Source organism: Thamnophis sirtalis, unplaced genomic scaffold (assembly GCF_051295495.1).
Source record: "Thamnophis sirtalis isolate CommonGarterSnake01/CBP01778 unplaced genomic scaffold, rThaSir2_p1.2 scaffold_2, whole genome shotgun sequence".
Lineage (NCBI taxonomy): Eukaryota > Metazoa > Chordata > Lepidosauria > Squamata > Natricidae > Thamnophis > Thamnophis sirtalis.
The window spans coordinates 105,015,402-105,035,975 of NW_028261382.1; the positions used below are offsets into that span (position 1 = coordinate 105,015,402).

General features: G+C 48.9%; 2 protein-coding genes across 10 annotated transcripts in view; one reads left to right on the forward strand and one right to left on the reverse strand.

Moving 5' to 3' along the window:
* PTK2 (protein tyrosine kinase 2) overlaps nt 1-16,525 on the forward strand; it is a 175,890-nt gene extending 159,365 nt beyond the window's left edge. For 5 of the 9 annotated variants that reach the window (XM_087706641.1, XM_087706642.1, XM_087706645.1 and 2 more), the window contains 3 exons: nt 12,130-12,285; nt 14,238-14,318; nt 15,486-16,525. In XM_087706641.1, coding sequence (XP_087562767.1) covers nt 12,130-12,285; nt 14,238-14,318; nt 15,486-15,698 — 450 coding nt within the window. In that variant the 3' untranslated portion in view covers nt 15,699-16,525. Of the gene's footprint in view, nt 1-8,680; nt 8,690-12,129; nt 12,286-14,237; nt 14,319-15,485 lie in introns of all 9 variants that reach the window. The other 4 variants (XM_087706643.1, XM_087706644.1, XM_087706646.1 and 1 more) reach the window with 1 other exon arrangement.
* A 925-nt stretch (nt 16,526-17,450) lies between these two features.
* On the reverse strand, nt 17,451-19,919 carry RPLP1 (ribosomal protein lateral stalk subunit P1). Its single transcript, XM_014074561.2, has 4 exons — nt 19,725-19,919; nt 18,879-18,953; nt 17,714-17,828; nt 17,451-17,585 (listed from the first exon to the last, which is right to left on the reverse strand). Exons 1-4 carry the CDS (start codon nt 19,794-19,796, stop codon nt 17,506-17,508), a joined length of 342 nt encoding a protein of 113 aa, XP_013930036.1. The 5' UTR covers nt 19,797-19,919; the 3' UTR covers nt 17,451-17,505.
* Between the last annotated feature and the right edge of the window lie 655 nt (nt 19,920-20,574).

The window sequence follows — 20,574 nt, forward strand, 5'->3', positions numbered from 1 at the left end:
TCGGGATAAGTCGCACAAGCGCAAAGACAAGGCCAAGGTTCCCCCCAAGGCATCTGGGGCTCCTATTTCTTCCCCTCCGGTTCTGATTCAGCAACCTGGGTCTCCGGTGAGGGTCGTTGAGCAGGGTTGGTCTCCTGATATTCAGCTTCCCCGGGGCCCTATTCCTGAGGTAGGGGCTTTCGGGCCTCGTTCCCCCCCAATTATTTCGGAGGCTAGTGGGGCTTCTCTTCGTTCACCTCCACGCGCTGGGCCCTCTGCCACGTTCACCCCCACAGCTGCAGGCCTCAGGCCTCTGGAGGGCCAGGATTTGGGCCTTTCTGCTGAATTCTACAGCATGATCTCAGAGGCTATTTCCAGAGGGGTGGATGCGGAATTAGCGCGTAGATCCCAGGTCTCCAGGCCTACTCTGGCCTACTCAGGCCTGGCTCCCCAAGCAGTACAAGGGGATTCTTCCATTCTGCAAACTGATCCTCCTTCCCCTTTACACTCTGTGTTTAGCGCACAATCTCCCTTAGTGGAGGAAGGTGAAATCCAGGATAGGGAACTCTCTGGTGACGAGGGCCTTCCTGTGGACCAGCCTCCGCCCCCTGGGCTTTTCAGGCACACTCTTTTTAAATCCCTGCTATATAAGGCCAAGACTACCACCCACATGGGGGAGGCAATTTCTGCAGAAAGTGCTGCTGTGGGCCTGGATGCCACCGAGCGGCTCTTTGCTGAGCAGGTGGCTCTGCAAGATTTTATTCCATCTCCCAAGCTTTTTCTTGATTTAATCCAAAAGCAGTGGGATGAGCCGACCGCAGTTAAGCCCCCTGGGTCTGGTGATAGGAAGCTTTTCACATCTTCTCCAGAGTTGGAGGCCCTCCTGCAGTTTCCCACAGTGGATGCTCCCATCGCTGCTCTTGCTTCACCGGCGTTAATTCCTTCTGAAATTTCGGAAGGATTGAAGGCCGAGGACCGCAAGGCCGAATCGGTCCTTCGCAAGACTCATCAGGCAGCAGCATGGGCCTTGCGATCAGCCACTGCAGCTTCCTTCTTTAATAGGACTTCTTTAGTTTGGCTGAGACAACTACAGGAAAGGCTGGATCCGGAGGAACTGCGCCTCCATCAGGATGTCACCAAACTGATAGCGGCCCTAGAGTTTTCTGCCGATGCCACCCTTAGCGCGGCAAAGTTTGCATCCCGAGCCGTGGTTTCCAATGTGGCTTCTCGCCGTTTGCTCTGGCTCCGCCACTGGCAAGCTGATATCAAATCCAAGTGGCGTCTAGCATCCACGCCCTTTAAGGGCGGGGCCTTGTTTGGTTCAGTGCTGGATCCCATTCTCATTGAGACTCGGGACAGACGTAGGGTGCTTCCCTCCACAAGTGCCCGTGTGGCCAGAAGGCCACAGCCTTATGGTAGACGGCAGCCCTTTCGGTCTGGGGACTCAGGGTTTACCTCTGCCCCCTATGTCCCCAACTATACCAGGGGGTTCTCCCAGGCACAGGACCGTGGCCAGGACCGAGCCGGGGCCAGAGATAGGGGGCGCCAGCAGAGTCAGGCGCAGAGTAGACGGTCATTCCGAGGAGCGGGCAACCGTTCCTTTCGCAGATACCGCTGACTCGCAGGAGGCAGGGCCCATAGGAGGACGTCTCTTGGCCTTCGCCCACCGGTGGGCGGAGCTCACGTCAGACGCCTGGGCCCTTCAAGTAGTGAGTTTGGGTCTCACGCTAGAATTTCTATCCATCCCCCCGAGAAGGTTCATCAGGTGCCCTGTGCCCAGGTGCCCGTCGAAGCGGCGCCTTATGGACACCGAGATATCTCATCTTCTCACCATCAGGGCCATAGAGCAAGTTCCCAAAGGGCAGGGAGGCCTAGGGTTTTATTCCATCTTGTTCCTAGTACCAAAGAACTCCGGGGGATGGAGGGCAATCCTAGATTTGAAACAGCTCAATCAGTATATCAAATACCAAAAATTCAAAATGCACTCTCTAAAGAGCATATTGGCTTCCATCCGCCAAGGCGACATGATGACTTCCATAGACATCAAAGAAGCGTACCTCCATGTGCCCATTCATCCGGCACATCGGAAGTTCCTGCGGTTTCACTTCAACGGCCGTCATTATCAATACCGGGCCTTGCCATTCGGCCTCTCTTCGGCCCCGCGCACGTTCACCAAACTTCTGGCAGTATTGGCAGCCTCCCTTCGTTCAATTCCAATACGCATCAATTGTTATTTGGACGACGTGTTGGTGCTGTCGTCCTCTCGAGATCAGGCCCTCCGAGACCTACGGGTCACGATGGACGCATTGCGGGACCATGGATTTGTCCTCAATCTGCCCAAGAGCCACCTGCGCCCAACCACGTCCCTCCTTCATCTGGGAACCACCATCAACTCGATGTCGTGCGAGGTTTTCCTGTCCCCGGAAAGAAGGCAGAGCATATACCACCTGGCGTATCATGCGCTATCCCATCGGCGTGTACCGCTGCTGTCGCTGTCCAAACTGCTAGGGAAGATGATCTCCTGCATCAGCGTGGTGCCCTGGGCCAGGTTCCATGCGCGTCCTCTCCAGTGGTTCCTGCTGCCCTTCCAAAGAGCGCATACCAGTCATTCCCACATCAAGGTGCAGCTCCCGGGCAAGGCCAGGCGGTCCCTGCATTGGTGGATGTCGTCCAGGCTCCTCAGGGGATGTCCATTCAAGGAGCCGGACCGCGTTCAAGTTACAACGGACGCCAGCTTATTCGGATGGGGGGCCCATGCCCTGGACAAGGTGGCCCAAGGTCGATGGTCGGATCAGGAGCTGGCGAACAGCATAAACTGGCTGGAGTTGCGGGCCATCCGTCTGGCTCTCCTGGAGTTTCGGGACATTGTATCTCATCACCATGTGTTAATCTTGACCGACAATGTGGCCTCCAAGGCTCACATCAACCGCCAAGGGGGAACGCAGTCCAGAGCTCTGATGCTGGAAGCGGAAAGGTTGTTCCATTGGGCGGAGCCCAGACTCTCATCGATTCGGGCGGAGCACATCTCGGGCGAAGCCAACACTCAGGCGGACTGGCTGAGCAGAGCGACTGTGGATCAGGGGGAGTGGCAGCTCCACCCCATTCTCTTCCAGGAGCTCTCTCGCCGCTTCGGCCTGCCCGAGGTGGATCTGTTCGCTCACCCGCACAACGCACAACTTCCCCGGTTTTACTCCCGATACCAGACTCCGGGGGCGGAGGGAGTAGACGCTCTACGCAGCCGTTGGCCGGCCGGCCTTCTCTATGCCTTTCCTCCTCTCCCGATCCTTCCGTCGGTCATTCAGAAGATCTTGACAGAACAGGCGGAAGTGCTGCTGGTCGCTCCAATGTGGCCCAGACGTCCCTGGTACGCAGACCTCGTCCATCTGTCCGTTTCGCGTCCTTGGAGGATCCCGGACGACAAGATTCAGCTCCACCAAGGGGCTCTCCGGCACCCGGGCCCTCAGCTGTTGCAGTTAGCCGTGTGGCACGTGAGCGGGAGATGCTAGCGGCCCTCCACTATTCGGACGAAGTCATTTCTACAATTCAAGCGGCCCGTCGCCCGTCGACTACCCGTATTTACGAGGCTACCTGGCAGGCCTTCTGCCGCTGGTGCCGACGCACCGGGGTCGATCCCATCAAAGCCTCGGTGCCCCAGGTTCTGGATTTCTTGCAGTCCGGCCTCAACAAGGGGTTGGCACCAAACACGCTTCGCCGTCAGGTCACAGCCTTGTCGACGGTGGTCGGGGGTGGCCAAGGCCGCTCCTTATCCCAGCACTCGCGAGTTCGAACCTTCCTTAAGGGTGCTTCCAACTTACGACCGCCGACGGTACATCGTTATCCCACGTGGGATTTGACCTTGGTTCTCAGGGCCCTTACAGCTGCCCCCTTTGAGCCTCTACATTCCATCAGCCTCCGCTTGCTGACACTCAAGACGGCCTTCCTGGTGGCCATAACATCGGCCAGGAGGGTGTCGGAGCTAGCAGCCCTTTCGGTTCGTGCGGATCTTTGCATCTTCCACCCGAACAAGGTAGTGCTTCGTTTGGATCCGACCTTTCTTCCTAAGATAAACTCGTTGTTTCACAGAACTCAAGAACTTGTCCTGCCGGACTTTTGTCCTCACCCGTCTCATCCGCGGGAGCGTCAGTGGCACCATCTGGATGTTCGCAGGGCTCTTCGTCGCTATGTGAAGCGCACGGCGTCGTTCCGAAGATCGGAGGCCCTGTTCGTCTCCTTCCAGCCATCTTCAATGGGACAGAAGGTGTCCTCCCACACCATCGGCCGATGGTTGAAAGCTTGCATTGCGTTGGCGTATGACTCCCACTCCAGACCGGTTCCAAGGCGAATCACTCCTCATTCCACCAGGAGTGCGGCCACCACAGCGGCCTGGGCGACGCAAGCGTCTGTAGAAGAGATTTGCAGGGCGGCCACTTGGGCATCCCCCTCGCCTTTTATTCGCCACTACAAGGTTGATGTCTTCGCCTCGGCCGAGGCGTCCTTTGGGCGGAGAGTGTTGCAAAGGGTCCTTCCGTCTGCGGAGGAGCCTGACCAGCCTAGCTCCCGCCCTGGGAGTTCATTGCTTTGATATATCCCATGATTGGATTCCCGGAGCAGCACACAGGAGAATGACCGTTGTCTTACCTGAACGGTCCTTCTATGGGTGCTGCGAAGGGAATCCAAACCCGCCCGCAGCTTCGGCTGGTCAGGGCTCCGTTTTGATGTGACTCTCTGACTTGTTACTGACTGGACTTGACTCTGTAGTGCCGGATGACTTGCGGCTTGTTTGAGGATTGACATAATGATCCTTCGGTGGACTTCGTAAAAGAACTGAAGAGGAAACGGAAGTCCAGTCAGAGGAGGCGTAACTTTGATATTTGCATACTCAGTCTCAAGGCTAGAAGGCTAAGTTAACCCATGATTGGATTCCCTTCGCAGCACCCATAGAAGGACCGTTCAGGTAAGACAACGGTCATTTTCCGCCCGTTCTGGGCAGCGGGGATGAGAATGGGCAGAAAATGGGCGTGTGCGGAGGCCAAAAATGACGCGCGTGGAGGCGGCAATGGCAATCCTTGCAGCCTGAAACAGCTGATCGTAGGGAGGCCCCAACAATCAGCTGCTTGTGCTAATCAGGCTTTGCCGAAACTGAAACTGGCTGTTTGCTGCAAGGAGGTAAATTGCTAGGAGGCAGAGGCCATAGGGTGGGGGTGGGCGGGGCTACATTTGATGTCTAAGATGCACCCAAATTTTCACCCTCTTTTCGGGGCGAAAAAGTGTGTCTTATAGTCTGAAAAATACAATAGCTACAATTAACCGTTTTTTTTTTAATAGCCAGCCTTTGAAACTGTTCTGGAAATGATTCCTTAGAGCAGGGGTCCCCAACTTCTTTGACACCAGGGACTGTTTTTTGTGGAAGACCATTTTTCCATGGACCAGGGAAGGCGGAAGAGCATGAATTTCGGGAACTTCTTTCTATAGAGATAAACATAGTACAGCATTTAGGCTGGGGCCCTGCCGCAGGATGGCTTCCTAAGACTTCAGGGTCAAATGGAATTTTTTTAAAAAGTTTATTTTCTCAACGAAAAGAAGCTTCTGACTCCAGCACCCTAGCCTTTCCCAAGAGTTCTGTTCTCATTGAGGGCTGAAAATAGACATTCTCATTAAGTGAAATCTTATTTTAGAGTTTCCAGGGGTGGGAAGGAGGGGGGGCCTTTCAGGGATGGCCCAGTTTACTCCCATCTGTGGAATTCAGTGAAGCCATTGATAAGAACACATTGGTAAAGGAAAACAGGGCTGTGCCATTTTCTCTCTCTCTGAATCAGGGATGTCCAACCTTGGCAACTGTTAAGATCTGTGGACCTCAACTCCCAGAATCCCCTAGCCGGCATGGCTGGCTGGGGAATTCTGGGAGTTGAAGTCCACAAGTATGGACATCCTTAACTCTGAATGTTCTGAAGCTTTCTTGGTGCTCAGAAACTGCTGAGGGAAATGAACCCTGCTGGCTTCTCTGCGGAAAGACCGATACTACAAAGTTTGAGCTGAAATCTAAAGTTCCTCTAGGAGGGGCTTTAAAATAAGGGAGGAAAGAGGATAAAAGTCACTGCTGTAGAATACCAGCCCTCCAGGGTTGGGATTCAAAAATTTTAGTAACCGGTTCTCTGCTGGGTGGGCGTGGCCTACTCGGCCTCCTGCACCACGGCGGTGTGTTTTTGCCCTTCCCAGGCTCCAGAGGTGTTCCTTGAGCCTCTGGGAGGGCGAAAACGGCCTCTCCCAGGCTCCGGATGCAGGAAATGGGCCCATTTCTGGACTTCCGGGAGGCCCGTTTTTCACCCTCCCCGAGCCTCCATGTGGGCCCTGCACTTACTTGGCATCCAAAATGGGCTGCGTGGAGACTCTTGGGAGGGGTGGAATGGGGTGGGCGGGGCCAGCCAGTCCTCCTTTCGACTACTTGTTGGGCGAACCAGATGTAAAATTAGCATCCGATTCGTCTGAACTGGTCCGAACCGCCTGAATCCCACCCCTGAATCCCTCCCTAGGGCTCCAGACCATCTCTTCTGATTTGTGATTGTGATGCTTTAAAAATGACTCCTTTTAAGAGAAGCCGTGAAATCGTGTGGCTTTTTCCTTCTAGTTTTTTTTTTTTAATTCCGGATTTTTCCAAGTCCTCCTCCTTGGGAATGCCTAAAACCATCTGTTTTAACAAAAAAAAAATTCAAAATCTGCCAAGCTAAACGGAAACATTTTTTTCCCCTTCTGGAATGTTTAGTTCATCGAAAACTGTGGCTGCTAAACCGAAGGCCCAACCCCCCCCCCCTGCTTTGCATTCTTCCACAGCAAGCAAAGAGCTTCAAATCTTGTCAATGTTATACAGCTTTTTGAGTTGAATGAATGTGGAGCTGGGTGCACACGCAAACATGGAGAATGAAGCAGCTGCAGGCATCTTAACACCACAGTTTTAAGCCAATAGTCGGAAGGAATCTGGGCCTGCCTTTTCAGGCAGGTTTTACAGATCGTCCTCGACTTACGACCGTAATTGAGCCCAACATTTCTGTGGTTGTGAGACATTTGTTAAGTGAGTTTGGCCTCGTTTTTCTTGCCACAGTTGTTAAGTGAATCACCGCAGTGGATAAGTTAGTACCCGGTTGTTAAGTTAGTCTGGCTTCCCCATTGACTTGGCTTGTCAAAAGATTGCAAAAGAGGATCACATGACTTGGGACAGGGCAAAGGTCATCCGTATGAGTTGGTTGTCAAGCCTCTGAGTTTTGATCATATGGTCATGGGGATGCTGGAAAAGCCGTAAGTGTGAAAAACAGTCATAAGTCGTCAGTTCCGTTGTAACTTTGAACGGTCACTAAATGAATGATCGTAAGTCGAGGGCGACCTGTATTCAAAATCATCACCTCATTTGTCAGTTTCAAAAAAAGCTCCTGATGTTTTGGCTGGTCAAAGGGTCTTTCCCCCTGTTGGCAACCCGTGGCTCTGGAGCCACATGTGGCTCTTTCATCCCTCTGCTGCGGCTCCCAGTTGCCATTCGGCTCCACAGTTGATTGGACTTTCGGTTAGGACAGGTAAATGAAAAAGGGATACTGTGCTAGGAGGAGACTCTATGGTGGGGGAACTGGACTTCCGGTCAGCAGAGGAAAAAGGACGCCGAGCTAGGAGGAGACTCTATGTAGGGGAACCGGAATTGAACAGGAGGCTTCCGGTTAGGACCTTTGTGGTTCTTTGGGTGTTTAAGGTTGTCGACCCCTGCCCTGCAACCTTTGCCAAGAGAACAACCATCCCACCACAACCCAAATAACACTGGGTTTGTGGTGCAATTGTGTTGAGAGCTGAGGTGGCGCAGTGGTTAGGGTGCAGTACTGCAGGCCACTTCAGCTGACTGTTATCTGCAGTTCAGCGGTTCTAATCTCACCGGCTCAGGGTTAACTCAGCCTTCCATCCTTCCGAGGTGGGTAAAATGAGGACCCGGATTGTTGTTGGGGGCAATATGCTGACTCTGTAAACCGCTTAGAGAGGGCTGAAAGCCCTATGAAGCGGTATATAAGTCTAACTGCTATTGCTTTTTCAGAAACGGAGTTGTTTTTTAAAAGAAAAAAAAAGTGCATTGAGCTGAGCAGATGAAGTCTGGTGCCAACACTGGGAAACCCGAGCATTTGGACGGTCAGCGGCCTCCAAACCATCCCTCACGCTCGAATTTAGACCAAAGATCTAAAGAAACAGAAGCATAGTAATTAGATGACTAAAAGTTTCCTTCCATTGAGCAATCTCTCCCCCCCTCCCACCAAAAAATAAACAAAGCCATTTTCTGCACAGATTTTTGGGGTCCGGCAGATGCCCAGAACTTCCCTGTTTTCAAAAAAGGCTGCTTGTCCCTCTGCTTCTTTGCGGGATGTGCTTGCCATGACTGCTCTCTGCATGTGTCTGAGCTGTGCGGACGGGTGGGTGCATGGCACAGAACCTCTTCTTTAAAAGGGGGGCAGGGGGTGGGTGGGGGCTAAATGCACAGGGCCTGGCTGGATGCATTTGGGGTGGGGCCGGGGAGGGGTGGGGTTTAACAACAGACCTCTTTTGCTGTCGCTTGTATTTTTGTTTTTTTCCCTGTTGTTTTGTTTTGCTGCAGTTCATTAACATTGTCTTTTGTCTTTTCCTCCCTTTTTCCTGGTAAATGTCTTTAATTCCTCCTCAATCTCTGCTCAACCACTAGCCATGGCGGGTAAGAAATCTTTCTCTCTCCTTCCCTCTCTGCGGTGGGGGCGAGGGACACAGTGCATGAATGCCGACGGAGTTTGGGGGGGGGATATTTGTGGCGTGGCACAAAAATCTTGGCAGGTGCCCTTCAGCCTTTTTGGCTGAGACCATCCAGACCCGGAGCAGTCGGCAGCCGTCAGGGTCTCTGCGGGAGACTTGGGAGTTCAAGTGTTTCCCTTTAGAGCAGTGTTTTTCAACCTTGGCAACTTGAAGATGTCCGGACTTCAACTCCCAGAATTCCCCAGCCAGCGAATGCTGGCTGGGGAATTCTGGGAGTTGAAGTCCGGACATCTTCAAGTTGCCAAGGTTGAAAAACACTGCTTTAGAGGATTCCAAAGACTGACACGTCTCAAGCCCCAAAGGTGATTCTTCGGGAGGCAACTGGGCTTTCTTGTTTTTCCTCTGAAGACGTTTCGCTTCTCACCCAAGAAGCTTCTTCAGCTCTGATTGGACGGTGGGGAATGGAAGGATTGATGCTCCTTGCAGACAAAGCTGGTCATTTGCATCCTTTTAGAGGGTCGTTGAGGCCACTTGGAGGTTTATCTGCGTCCTCAGGGTCACCTGAGTGGTGCAAATGGTTCCTGCAGTCTGCAGTGTTTCCTCTGGAAATCCGTTCATACTCCCACACCTTAGCTAAAAGTCTACAGAGAGTCTCGGTCATCTTTCAAAGAAAAACAAGAAAATCCAGTTGCCTCATTAAAAAGCACTCTTGGGACAACCATGGGCTGATGACTGAGAATCTCCACAGACTTTGAGCTATGTAATTTGGGATGAGCACCCTTTCAAAGGTCTGGGAACGGATTTCCAGAAAAATTGCAGCCTGCAGGAACCATTTGCACCACTCAGGTGACCCTGAGGACGCAGAGAAACCTCCAAGTGGCCTCAACGACCCTCTAAAAGGATGCAAATGACCAGCTTTGTCTGCAAGGAGTATCAAATCCTTCCATCCCCCACCATCCAGTCAGAGCTGAAGAAGCCTCTTGGGTGAGAAGTGAAACGTCTTCAAAGAAAAAAAAGAAGAAATTCCTGAAAAAAAGCACCTTTGAGACAACCCTGACCTGGATGACTGAAAATCTCCATAGACAAATCTCTTGGTATATTCTACCGTTAACGTCCCTGCTCTCGCTGGCAGGGAATTGCAGGTAGTCCTCGACTTGCGACTGTTCCAAAGTTATGACAAATGCTAAAAAGGCTACTTATACCCTGAATTAGAAGTTGTTACATCTGCTTCCCTCCCCCTTTGCAATCATGTGACTGCAGGTGGCCCAATAGGTACCAAGTACCATTTGCACCACCCTGCAGTCATATGGCCATGATTTACGAGACCTTCAGAACTCCATGGTGTGACACCTGTCTATCTTGCCTTGTCCTGTGTATTAAAGTGAGGACCATCCTTCAGCATTCACTTTAAATCTGGCCAGTCTTTCTCCAAATCCTTCCAAATGGGATGAACCCCATTTCCGTCCCATCATTGGTCTGGCACAGGCTGTTACTCTGAAGGTGAGACAAGGAATGGAGTGCCTGGATTTGGGGTGGGAACATTCTCTCTGCGCACAACGAACGCTGCCACCAAAGTGTGGCTGTCCACACTTGCTCCAGCTTCTCTCCTCAAGGTGACACTGATTCATAAAACCCCAGGCCTGGGAGGGGGTCCACCCTTGGTCCCTTTAAGACTTGTGGACTTCAACTCCCAGAATTCCCCGGCCAACTATGCTGGTCATCTATGGCAGGACAGGGGTTGCAGTCTGTTATTGGGGGCGGCCAAATCTTTTACTCTAAAGGAGGAAGCACAGAGCGTGTGAGAAAGATGTCTGTGTTTTGACCTAGGCTTTCCCAAACCATGAAGCAGACTCCTAGTCCTGATTAAAAAAAACCCTTTTTATTAAGTTACTGTGAATTCCGCTCATTCACATCCAGCAAAGTCTTTCAAGGGAGGATTTACAGTCACAGACCTTATCTGGCTTGGAGAGCTGCCAGGCCGAGATCTGCAAAACGTGGCAAGGAGTCTCAGAGAATCACGAACCAATTAAGAGAAGTAATTGTCTCCTGCAAACTCCACTCCCCTTTTGCTCCTCTTTTATTTCCTCTGGGAGGGGCCATTCATCATCTGGCCTTACTCCCAAGTCGACCCATGTTCTTTAGCTGTTCCTTTCATCTGGCAACTCTGTGCAGGCGCACACTGGGAACAGGCTCCAGCTGTTCTTCTGCCCCAGTGATGTCTGACTCCGAAGGCAGCTGATAACTGTCAGACGGCTCTGGCCCCCTCTCTGCCTCCGACACAGAGCCCTCATCAGAGCCTTCCCCAGACTCCAGGACTGGCCTGTGTTTCTCCCCAACCTCCTCACTGTCCGACTCTGCTGCCAGCCTCCACTGGCCACTGGCGGGCCACCAGTCTGTCCTTTAGGCATGTGTATGAATGAACGCATGCACGCACACACACACACACACACACACACACACACACACCATTTATTCACAGTACCATCACTTCCTCTCGTCTCTCATAACCATGTCCAACTTTTGGGTAGCTCTGGCTTTGTATGAAGGAGAAAACAAATTTCATACTATTTAAGTAGTAGTAGTTTTGCGATAGTGGCAAATATCTGTATTTTGGGGTTAACTTGAGGGTGGAGATTTGTTCTCTGGGCTTGTGGGTAGGTTTCCCAATGTTTTGTTAGTCAGGCTAGGTGACATCTTCAGTAGGGTTTAGGGGATTGTCCATGTTCTTTGGTTTATAAGGGTTTATAAGGGTTTATAAGGGGATGGCTTCCCCATCACAAGACCTATCGATCACACAAAGTCCTTATAAACAGAAGAACACAGGCATAGACATCCCTCTAAGCTCCACTGAAGACGTTACCTAGCCTGGTAACGAAATGTTCGGAAACCAACTCGCAAGCTTGGAGAACGAACCCTCCCCCCCCCTCATTATCAGGTTTTACCCAGATTCCAAATTTGACACCTAAAAGTTCTGGTGGAAATCTAGTGGAACAAAATTTAACCGCGATGAAATAGTTCTAAAAGGAGTGGATTTATTGCTCTTACCCAAGAAGGCTCCCCTAGTTCCAAAACAGGCGAAGTTGGAGCAATTCTAACTCCATCCCCTTAGGTGCCCATCGCAGCAACGACAGATCCAAAAATACGAAAGTCCAATCAAATCTTATTTCCAGTGGTTTGGAAACCATAAATAACCGAGGCTAAATCATCATCCTGCCCGTGTTGAAGTCCCAGCGTGTGATAAAACCACTGGACGTGGGCTCTCTTTTTGTCCTGGCTCCCCATGTGGAGTCTCGGTGATGATGGTGGACCTGGGGCTTCATGGATGGTGAACTCTAGAAGGAAAAAGATCTTCAGAAGTAGTCTAGCGCCATCTGGTGGGGAATCCATGCTCTTCTTTTCTTCCAGATTCAGCCTCAGGAGATCAGCCCTCCTCCAACTGCCAACTTGGACCGCTCAAACGATAAAGTGTACGAGAACGTCACCGGCCTGGTAAAGGCGGTTATAGAAATGTCTAGCAAAATCCAGCCAGCGCCACCTGAGGAGTATGTCCCCATGGTGAAGGTAAGATGCACACCGCCAAGATTAGGGGACTGGAGGCTAAAAGATACGAAGAACAGTTGCTGGAATTGGGTATGTCTAGTCTAATGAAAAGGAGGATTAAGGGTGACATGATAGCAGCGTTCCAATATCTCAGGATATTGGAACACAAAGAAAAGGGAGTCAAACTATTCTCCAAAGCACCTGAGAGTAGAACAAGAAGCAATGGGTGGAAACTAATCAAGGAGAGAAGCAACCTAGAAATGAGGAGAAATTTCCTGACAGTTAGAACAATTAATCAGTGGAACAACTTGCCTCCGGAAGTTGTGAAGGCTCCATCACTGGAAGTTTTAAAGAAGATGTTGGATAACCATTTGTCTGAAGTGGTTTAGGGCTTCCTGCCTAAGCAGGGGGTTGGACTAGAAGACCTCCAAGGTCCCTTCCAACTCTGTTATTCTATTCTATTCTATTCTATTCTAACAGATACTAATGGGTTTGAAGAAGCATTTCAGATGCGCATCCTGCTGTGAGCCTTTCAATAACCCACCCTTGATTTAAGATTGATTGCTATTCATAGCAATGGTATATTAAGATGGGTTGGGTCACATTGTGGATGGAGAAGGGAGCAGGCAGCATCCCTCATTGCTGGCTGAGGCGCCTTCCCCAAATATAGAGAGCCCTAGTTTCTCCCACCAGGACTTGAAAAGTCCAGCCATTTCCTGCTGGGGGCTTCAAATCTCTTTTCACCAATGTCTTCAGAATTATACTTATATTTATTTGCAGCAAAACAAGCTGCTCGATTCCATCTACCCAAATATAGTTATCCCACTACTAAAGCCGAGTCGGACTTCTTCTAGGAGTGGGTGGGGAAAACCTGGAAGCTTTCAGATTCGGGTTAATGTCAGGGTTCCAAATAGCATCCTCAATTAAATAAGAATCCGAGGCTAAAGTTTCCTCAAAGTTCCAATTTGTTAAAGAAGCCATGTTGGCACGTCTGGGAAAACCTGAAACTGAGCATTTCCAGGTTTTCCCCACCTAGTGCTGACCCGTCAAAACCGCGGTCGACAAAAGCGCGCTCGACGAAAGCGCGTACCTGACGTCATCAGCAGCGCGACGAAAAAAATTAAAAATAAATTAAATTGAAATTAAAATAAAATTAAAGCAAGCCGATTCACATAAAGGTAACGGTTAGGTTTAGGGTTAGGGTTAGGTTAAGGGTTAGGGTTAGGGTTACGTTAAGCGTTAGGGTTAGGTTTAGCGTTAGGTTAAGGTTTAGCGTTAGGGTTACGTTAAGCGTTAGGGTTAGGTTTAGCGTTAGGTTAAGGTTTAGCGTTAGGTTTAGCGTTAGGTTAAGGGTTAGGGTTAGGTTAAGGGTTAGGTTTAGGGTTAGGTTTGGGGGGGTTAGGGTAAGGTTTTCGCTTTAATTTTAAATTTACCGCTCACAGCGCGATGTTTTCGTTGCGCTGTGATGACGTCACGTACGCGCTTTCGTTGAGCGCGCTTTTGTCTACCGCGGTTTTGTGGTGGAACCGAATAAAAAGGATTTGTTTAGTTGCTTCAGATGAACTGAGAGGATGACACATGTTTTCAGCTTTAAAAGAAATAGATCTGGGGTTTTGATGATGTTTATGATACAGTGATGTTATTTCCGTGTAGGACTTAAGCAAGTTCCTCTTTGCTCTAATCTCCAGGAACATGGGGGTTTTCAAGGTTTAGAGCTTTGTATGCTGATACTTTTACCTGGAAAAAGCTGTATATATCCTCCCAGTTGCCCCAGGTGAAAATGGTGGGATTGTAGTCCATAATATCTCAGGGTCGCTGTGTTGGGGGAATCTGCCGTAGGTTAGAGGTAGCGGAGCATTTGAAATATACCGATTTATATTTGCTTTATGCCCTTTGCCTATTTGTGTCTTGTGTTTTTTGTCAGAATACTGCTGCTCAATCTCATTTAATTCTGTTTCCTTGTCTTGCGGTAGGAAGTGGGTTTGGCCTTGCGAACTTTATTGGCAACAGTTGATGAAACCATTCTGGTCCTCCCAGCAAGCACTCACAGAGAGGTAGAAGCACTTTTTCCTTTTTTTTTTTTTTTTCACCTTGCTTCTTGGATTGTGGCCTGCCATGGTTTTATCTGAATGCCAGAAGCCTGACTTTGGCTTTATTTTCTACTAACATGTCAGCCAGTTCTCTAGATTTTAGGTTGGAATAAAGGCGTAAAGAACTTAGGACAAAAGAAAATGGTGCCAGGTTTGTGGTTGTGTAAATCGGTAAAAACAAGTGGCTTCATTTGATGGCAGTTCAAATATTCTGCAGCTACAAAGATAAGAGGATTTGCAAGTGGACCCTGAAGGAGAGAGGGTGACTGATGCGAGAGAAAGCCCAATTTATTCACTGTATGTGTGCAAAAAAATTATACTCTCACACACAACACAACCGTCTACTCTGCTCACTTCAAAGGCAAACAGTGAATCATTAAATCATATCAACTAAGTTGAATCTGCCACTTGAATTCTTATCAAAAGCCAAAGGATTTTTTTTTTTAAAAAAAAAGCAAATTCCAGAGACATTCAACAGGAAAAAAAAAAATTCAGTACTGGTGTTAATTAATATTTTAAAGAACTAGCAGAGTGTTTCTCAATCTCAGCAATTTTAAGATGCAGGTACTGCCGGGGGAATTCTGGGAGTTGAAGTCCACGCATTCTAAAGTTGCTGAGTTTGACAACCATTGCAGAGGCGCTACATACAAGATTTAGGTTCATGAGGCTGCTTGGTTTGGCAAGCTTTGACTATCTCAGCCCGCTGAGCCTCCAGGTGCCAGTACCTGGCCTTGCACTCCCACAGGTCTTCCCTCTGCTTGGAAAACCTATGCTCCTAGTCCTCAGTGAGGTGCTTCTGCTGAGCCTTCTCCTCGGTCAGATCCAATTTGAACTGAGCTGTTTTGCCAACTCTTTCTCCTGGTGGCTGCTTAGCTCCAGCAACAGCTTCCTAATGGGGCCCTAAAGAGCCCGGGCGGGCAAGCGAGGAGTGACAAAGAGGCTGGCAAGGCGCCCCTCAACATGACATCGAGTTGGCCATGCCCACTTAGCCACGCCCGTCCAGCTGGTCATTAGGCTTATATTAGTGATCCACAGGATTTAAAATTTCGTGGTCTCTGAGGTTCGAATGGTTGTTGTCCCCCGTTTTCGATGTCTTTTGATCCCAATTTTTACTCTGCTTCCCTCTTTCAGATCGAGATGGCTCAGAAACTCTTGAATTCTGACCTGGCGGAGTTGATTAACAAGATGAAGCTGGCTCAGCAGTACGTGATGACTAGTTTGCAGCAAGAATACAAGAAGCAGATGCTGACCGCAGCTCACGCCCTCGCAGTAGATGCCAAAAACTTATTGGATGTTATCGACCAAGCCAGGCTAAAATCTCTCGGCCAGTCTAGGCCTCACTAGAAGCCAAGATCAAGGGATTTTGCATTTGCAGAAGTTTTGAGAAAGGATCCTTGCCGAATAAGCAAAGGGGCAGCAACTCCTTCGGCAGGAATGAGAGTGGACGGCTCAGCTCAGGAGTAACAACTCGTCGGTTCTCTCAAGTATTTTTTTTTTTTTACATCAACGCCAAGAAAAATCCAAAAACTGAAACGAGGCAACAAAATCTTAGCAACCCTTTCAGGTTTTTTTTTGTTTTTCCTTCACGTCATTCAGAATGTGAAATGTTTTTGAGACAAATTGCTTTTTCTTTCTTCCAAACAACAAAAAAACTGACAAAAGGAACTCCTTTTTTTTTTTAAACTGCAAATCCGAAATCGTGTGAAGAATTCTGGGACACCCGAGGGCTGAGAATTCTTTCCAATGTTATGAACTGCTGTTGACTGGAACCCTTTTTCTATTGGAACACTTAATAATGCCACACATACACACACACACACAAAATGCTAATCACAATTTACAGAGATTAAAAAAAAGCTATATTTTCAAAGTATGTCATTTCAAGGCAAATTTAAAAAAGAAAATCATGTTTTCCTACTTCCATGTGGATGTAGGCGAACCATTATTGGGACAGAACGTAGCTGTAGAGAACACAAGAACTTTCGTCTTTTGTCACCAGAATAACATGCCCTGCCCCTTTTTTTGTAGGTGTTTTTCCTTCCAAGTAAGAAATGGAGCTGCATTTAGAAGTTCTGTAACCATACATGTCCCCCTCCCACCCCCCCATTTTTATATAATTTATAAAGAAAGATTAAAGCCATGATAAATATTTTAAAACTGCTTGAATTCAACTCATCAAGTGCCTGACTGTGGAACTGTTTTTAAGAATGCATGTATATCCTTTTGCGGGAGAGAACGAGGCATTGTTGAAGTCTGCAAAATTGCAAATCTTCAATAAAAGGAGAAAGGAGGTGCCAAACAGCCCGGCTTCTCTTAAAAGAGAGTAAAAAATGTCTACGTAAATATAATTTCTACTTTTTAAGTTTGTATAGAACTAACAATAGAAACACAAGTCCCTTCAAGGGTAAAAGGGAGGTCCAGTACTTTTGAGTGGTCCTAATGAATTAATGTCTCCTTGCTATGACTGGAAACTTTTCTATAAGAAAATTCTAGACCAGTGTTTCTCAACCTTGACTTTAAGTCCTGTGAACTTAAACTCCCAGAATCCCCCAGCCAGCTATGCTGGCTGGGGGATTCTGCGAGTTGAAGTCCACAGGACTTAAAGTTGCCAAGGTTGAGGAACACTGGTCTAGACCTACAGGTAGTCCCCATATCTTACAACCCACATCATATTTGTTGCCAAATGGGACAGCTGAGCTTTGCCCCTTTTTTATGACCTCCCTTGCCACAGCTCAGTGAATCACTGCCATTGCTAAGTTAGCTAATATGGTTGTTAAATGAATCAGGCTTTCCCACGTCAGAAGGTTGCAAAAGATGGACCACATGACCTCAGGACACTGCAATATTTGTAAATATGAGCCAGTTGCAGTGCCGTTGTAGCTTTGCATGGTCATTGAGTGGTTGTAAGTCGAGGACCTGTAGTAGCTTTAAAAATTGCAGCTTGCAGCTGGCAAGCATTTGGTCAGCCACCTCCCCAGAATGCAGAACAGCATTGCAGGTAAGTAAATTTATACGTAAGAACTGATGCACTAATCTGTGGCAGAGGAAAACCACGAACATGGCGTTCACCTGCAGCATTCATCAACAAAGACCAAATTTAATTGAAGTGTTTTTCTCTTTATTATAAAGAGTAGAAAAAAAAAATCACAGGTTAGTCAAAAAGACCGAAGCCCATGTCGTCGTCGGATTCTTCCGACTCTTCTTTCTTTTCTTCCTCTTTCTTCTCTTCAGCTACAAAACAAGGAAGGAGTGTAGATTAAGCCAAGTGGTGAAATTTTTACCCCACCCCTGGATCATTGAAAAGAAGGGACAAAGCCAAGGGGGACTCAAAGACATTTGGAAGAAGCCATTCCACTCACCAGGAGCAGCACCGCTGGCAGGGGCCCCTCCTCCTGCAGGGGCCGATGCAGCCGGAGCACCACCACCGACTCCCACGTTGCAGATGAGGCTTCCGATGTCAATGTTGATTAGCGCCTGGGAACAAGTTAGAAAGTGCCAACACTTTAGCATCAGTCTCAAAGAGGGGCCGATGTTCACAGCAGCATCTTTACGGAACACCATTTTTCAAGTCTTGGCTACTTTTAAGACTTGTGGACTTCAAGTCCCAGGTTTCCCCAGCTAGCTAGGGGAATTCTGGGACTTTTAAGTCCACGTCTTAAAAGTTATGGTTGACAAGCACTACAGGAAGTGTAACAAGCTCTAGAACACGGGTGTCAAACTCACAGCCCAGATGCATCACCTGCTGGCCAAGCTCATGCCTGGTTTAGTCAAAGGGGGGAGGGGAGTGACGACAACATAGGTTTGATACTCCCCTCCTGCTCTAGACGCCCATATGAAGCACTTGTATCACAAAACTTATTTTATCAAATTGTTATGCCACCCATCTTCTTTACAAGGTGGCTCAGGGCGGCTTATAAAGTTCTAAAATAAAAAATTGAAAAACCTAAGATTATTCAAAATTGCTATCACAAGTCATCTTGAACAGGTTTTGGGCACATGACTCTCTAGCCTTTTTGTTGACCCCTGGTAAGGGCAGCCCATGGGCGGGTTTTTCTTCACCACAGCTTTACACCAGGAAATTCCTAATGTGTATAGTTCCCTCCCTTTTCTGATTTTAGTCCGAAGCAAGGATGATGCTTCAACTATGACTCACCCTATGAATTCTGCCAATTCCCAGGATTTGCACTGGCAAAAAGCAGCTAAGAAGTGCTGGTAGTCCTCGACTTACAACTCTTTGTTTAGTGACCATTCGAAGTTACAACCGTCCTGAATAAAGTGACTTATGATCATTTTTCACTGTGACTCTTGCATCCCCCGCCATGGACATGTGATAAAAATTCAGATGCTTGGCAACTGGCATGTACTGATTACTGTTTCGGTGTCACGTGACAACCGTGGCAAGGAAGGTCATAAAAAATGGATAAAACTTGCTTTGCAAGCTGTCTTGCTTAGCAAGGGAAACTTTAGGCTCAACTATGGTCATAAGTTGAGGACTACTGGAATCTTCCAGCTGCCTTGTTTTACCTTCGCAAAGAGACCTGGCCAGAAAGGCTCCACGTTCACTCCCGCCGCTTTGATGAGGGCGTTGATTTTATCCTCCTGGAAACAAGACAAAACATTGTTTAGAATATACTTTAAAATACTAAAATACTAGCTGGATAACCGTGCTTTGTGATGAAATAATGTGATCGGGCAACCCAGGAGAAATCCAGTTCACTCTGTTGTCTCAGTGGTGGTTGGTGATTGAAACACGTAAGGAAGAATCGCTCCCATTCCCATTGAGCCTGGAAGCAGTTCTATAGGTGGAAGGCGTGAACATTTTGATGAGGCACTGAAGTTTAGTACCATAAGGAACCCCAGACTGCTCCTGAGTGGAGTGGAACCTGCCAGTTTGAACTGAGGTAATAGAATGTGAGGTAACAGGCAGTTGGAACAGAGTTCTTTTCAGGTGGGGAGGGGGAGTAGAACTCCTTAGATCAGAGCGTGTATAAGAAATGCTAATGATCTGATGGCCATTTCGAAAAATCCTTTCTTAGCGAGCAGCTAGAAGCCAAGAGGAACATACGTGCCGAATTTCAATTTGTAGGGTTTACGGTTCTGGAGATTCCGTAATGAGTGAGTGGTATTTGGCATATTGAACCTCAAGGCTTCGCTGCGGGAAAGGCGGCCTACACTCGAAGCCGGGCGGCCGAAGCCACGAGGATCGCTGGTGATCTCCCCGCTCCCACCAGGCCCGGAATGGAGGGAAACAAGCTCTCATCCTGGGCAAGATCGCTGCCAGGAGATCCGAGCTCGACTCGCGAGAAGCGGCAAGCCAGGCGGGCCCGATCCACCGACCACGAGGCCTTCCCGCCGCGCCCCTCTCCTCACCGTGACGGTGACTTCGTCGTCGTGCAGGATGAGGGCGGAGTAGATGCAGGCGAGCTCGGAGACGGAGGCCATGGCTGGGAATCGGGGACGTGCGGTGCCAGTCGCCGGGGAAAACGCGGCCTTAGCTTCAGCTGAAGAACGCAGCACCTTTCACGCCACGAGAGCAGGACTGAGAAGGGGGTGCCGGCCTGGCCCGGCGCTTATAAGTAACTACGCAGCCAATCGTGAGCCGTTTGGGCCTGAACGCAGCCAATAGTAGAGGAGGCGGAAGGCACTGGCCAATCCGGCTCGGTCGCGGGGCGGGACTCCGTTTTGGGCTAGCCTCCCGCGACAACTTGGAAAGCGAATCACAGCTACTTGTGCTCCCTAGTGAAATTCCGACCAATCGGTGAGAGTGATATTGATCTCGGCCGCTGAGGCCTTCTGAAGCTTGTCCCATAGTGCTTTGTCTATTTTTATACACACATATATATATATAATATAATTAATAATTAATATTATATAATTATAATTATATAATATAATACATAACGCTCGCTTCCCATATCCCAAATCAAACTAACAAGGGATTATAGAAAACGAAGAAGCCGATGGAACCGTATTTCTCAATCGGAGTCCTCCAAGAGGAAGGGCTGGACTTGAACTCGGTAGCACTCCTCTGTTCCAGAAGAAACGGCTTCTTGGCCGGAAATCAGAGAGAACGCATGAAGAGGCCTCATGGTGAAGAAAAACTTCCGCCACTCCCGCTTCCTCTTTCCGGCTGATGCCATCGAGGCGCCGGAAATAAACTGATGGGCGGGAGGAAGGCGGCTCGGGCGTCCCTCTGCGTCACGGCTAGGGACGACGGGAG

What these genes read in the sequence shown, in the direction of transcription:
- RPLP1 (XM_014074561.2), bottom strand. Translation starts at nt 19,796, where the DNA reads ATGGCCTCCGTCTCCGAGCTCGCCTGCATCTACTCCGCCCTCATCCTG. An exon ending in ACGACGAAGTCACCGTCACG is followed by an intron (nt 18,954 to 19,724) that starts GTGAGGAGAGGG and finishes TCTTGTTTCCAG; the next exon opens with GAGGATAAAATCAACGCCCT. An exon ending in TGCCAGCGGTGCTGCTCCTG is followed by an intron (nt 17,586 to 17,713) that starts GTGAGTGGAATG and finishes CTTGTTTTGTAG; the next exon opens with CTGAAGAGAAGAAAGAGGAA.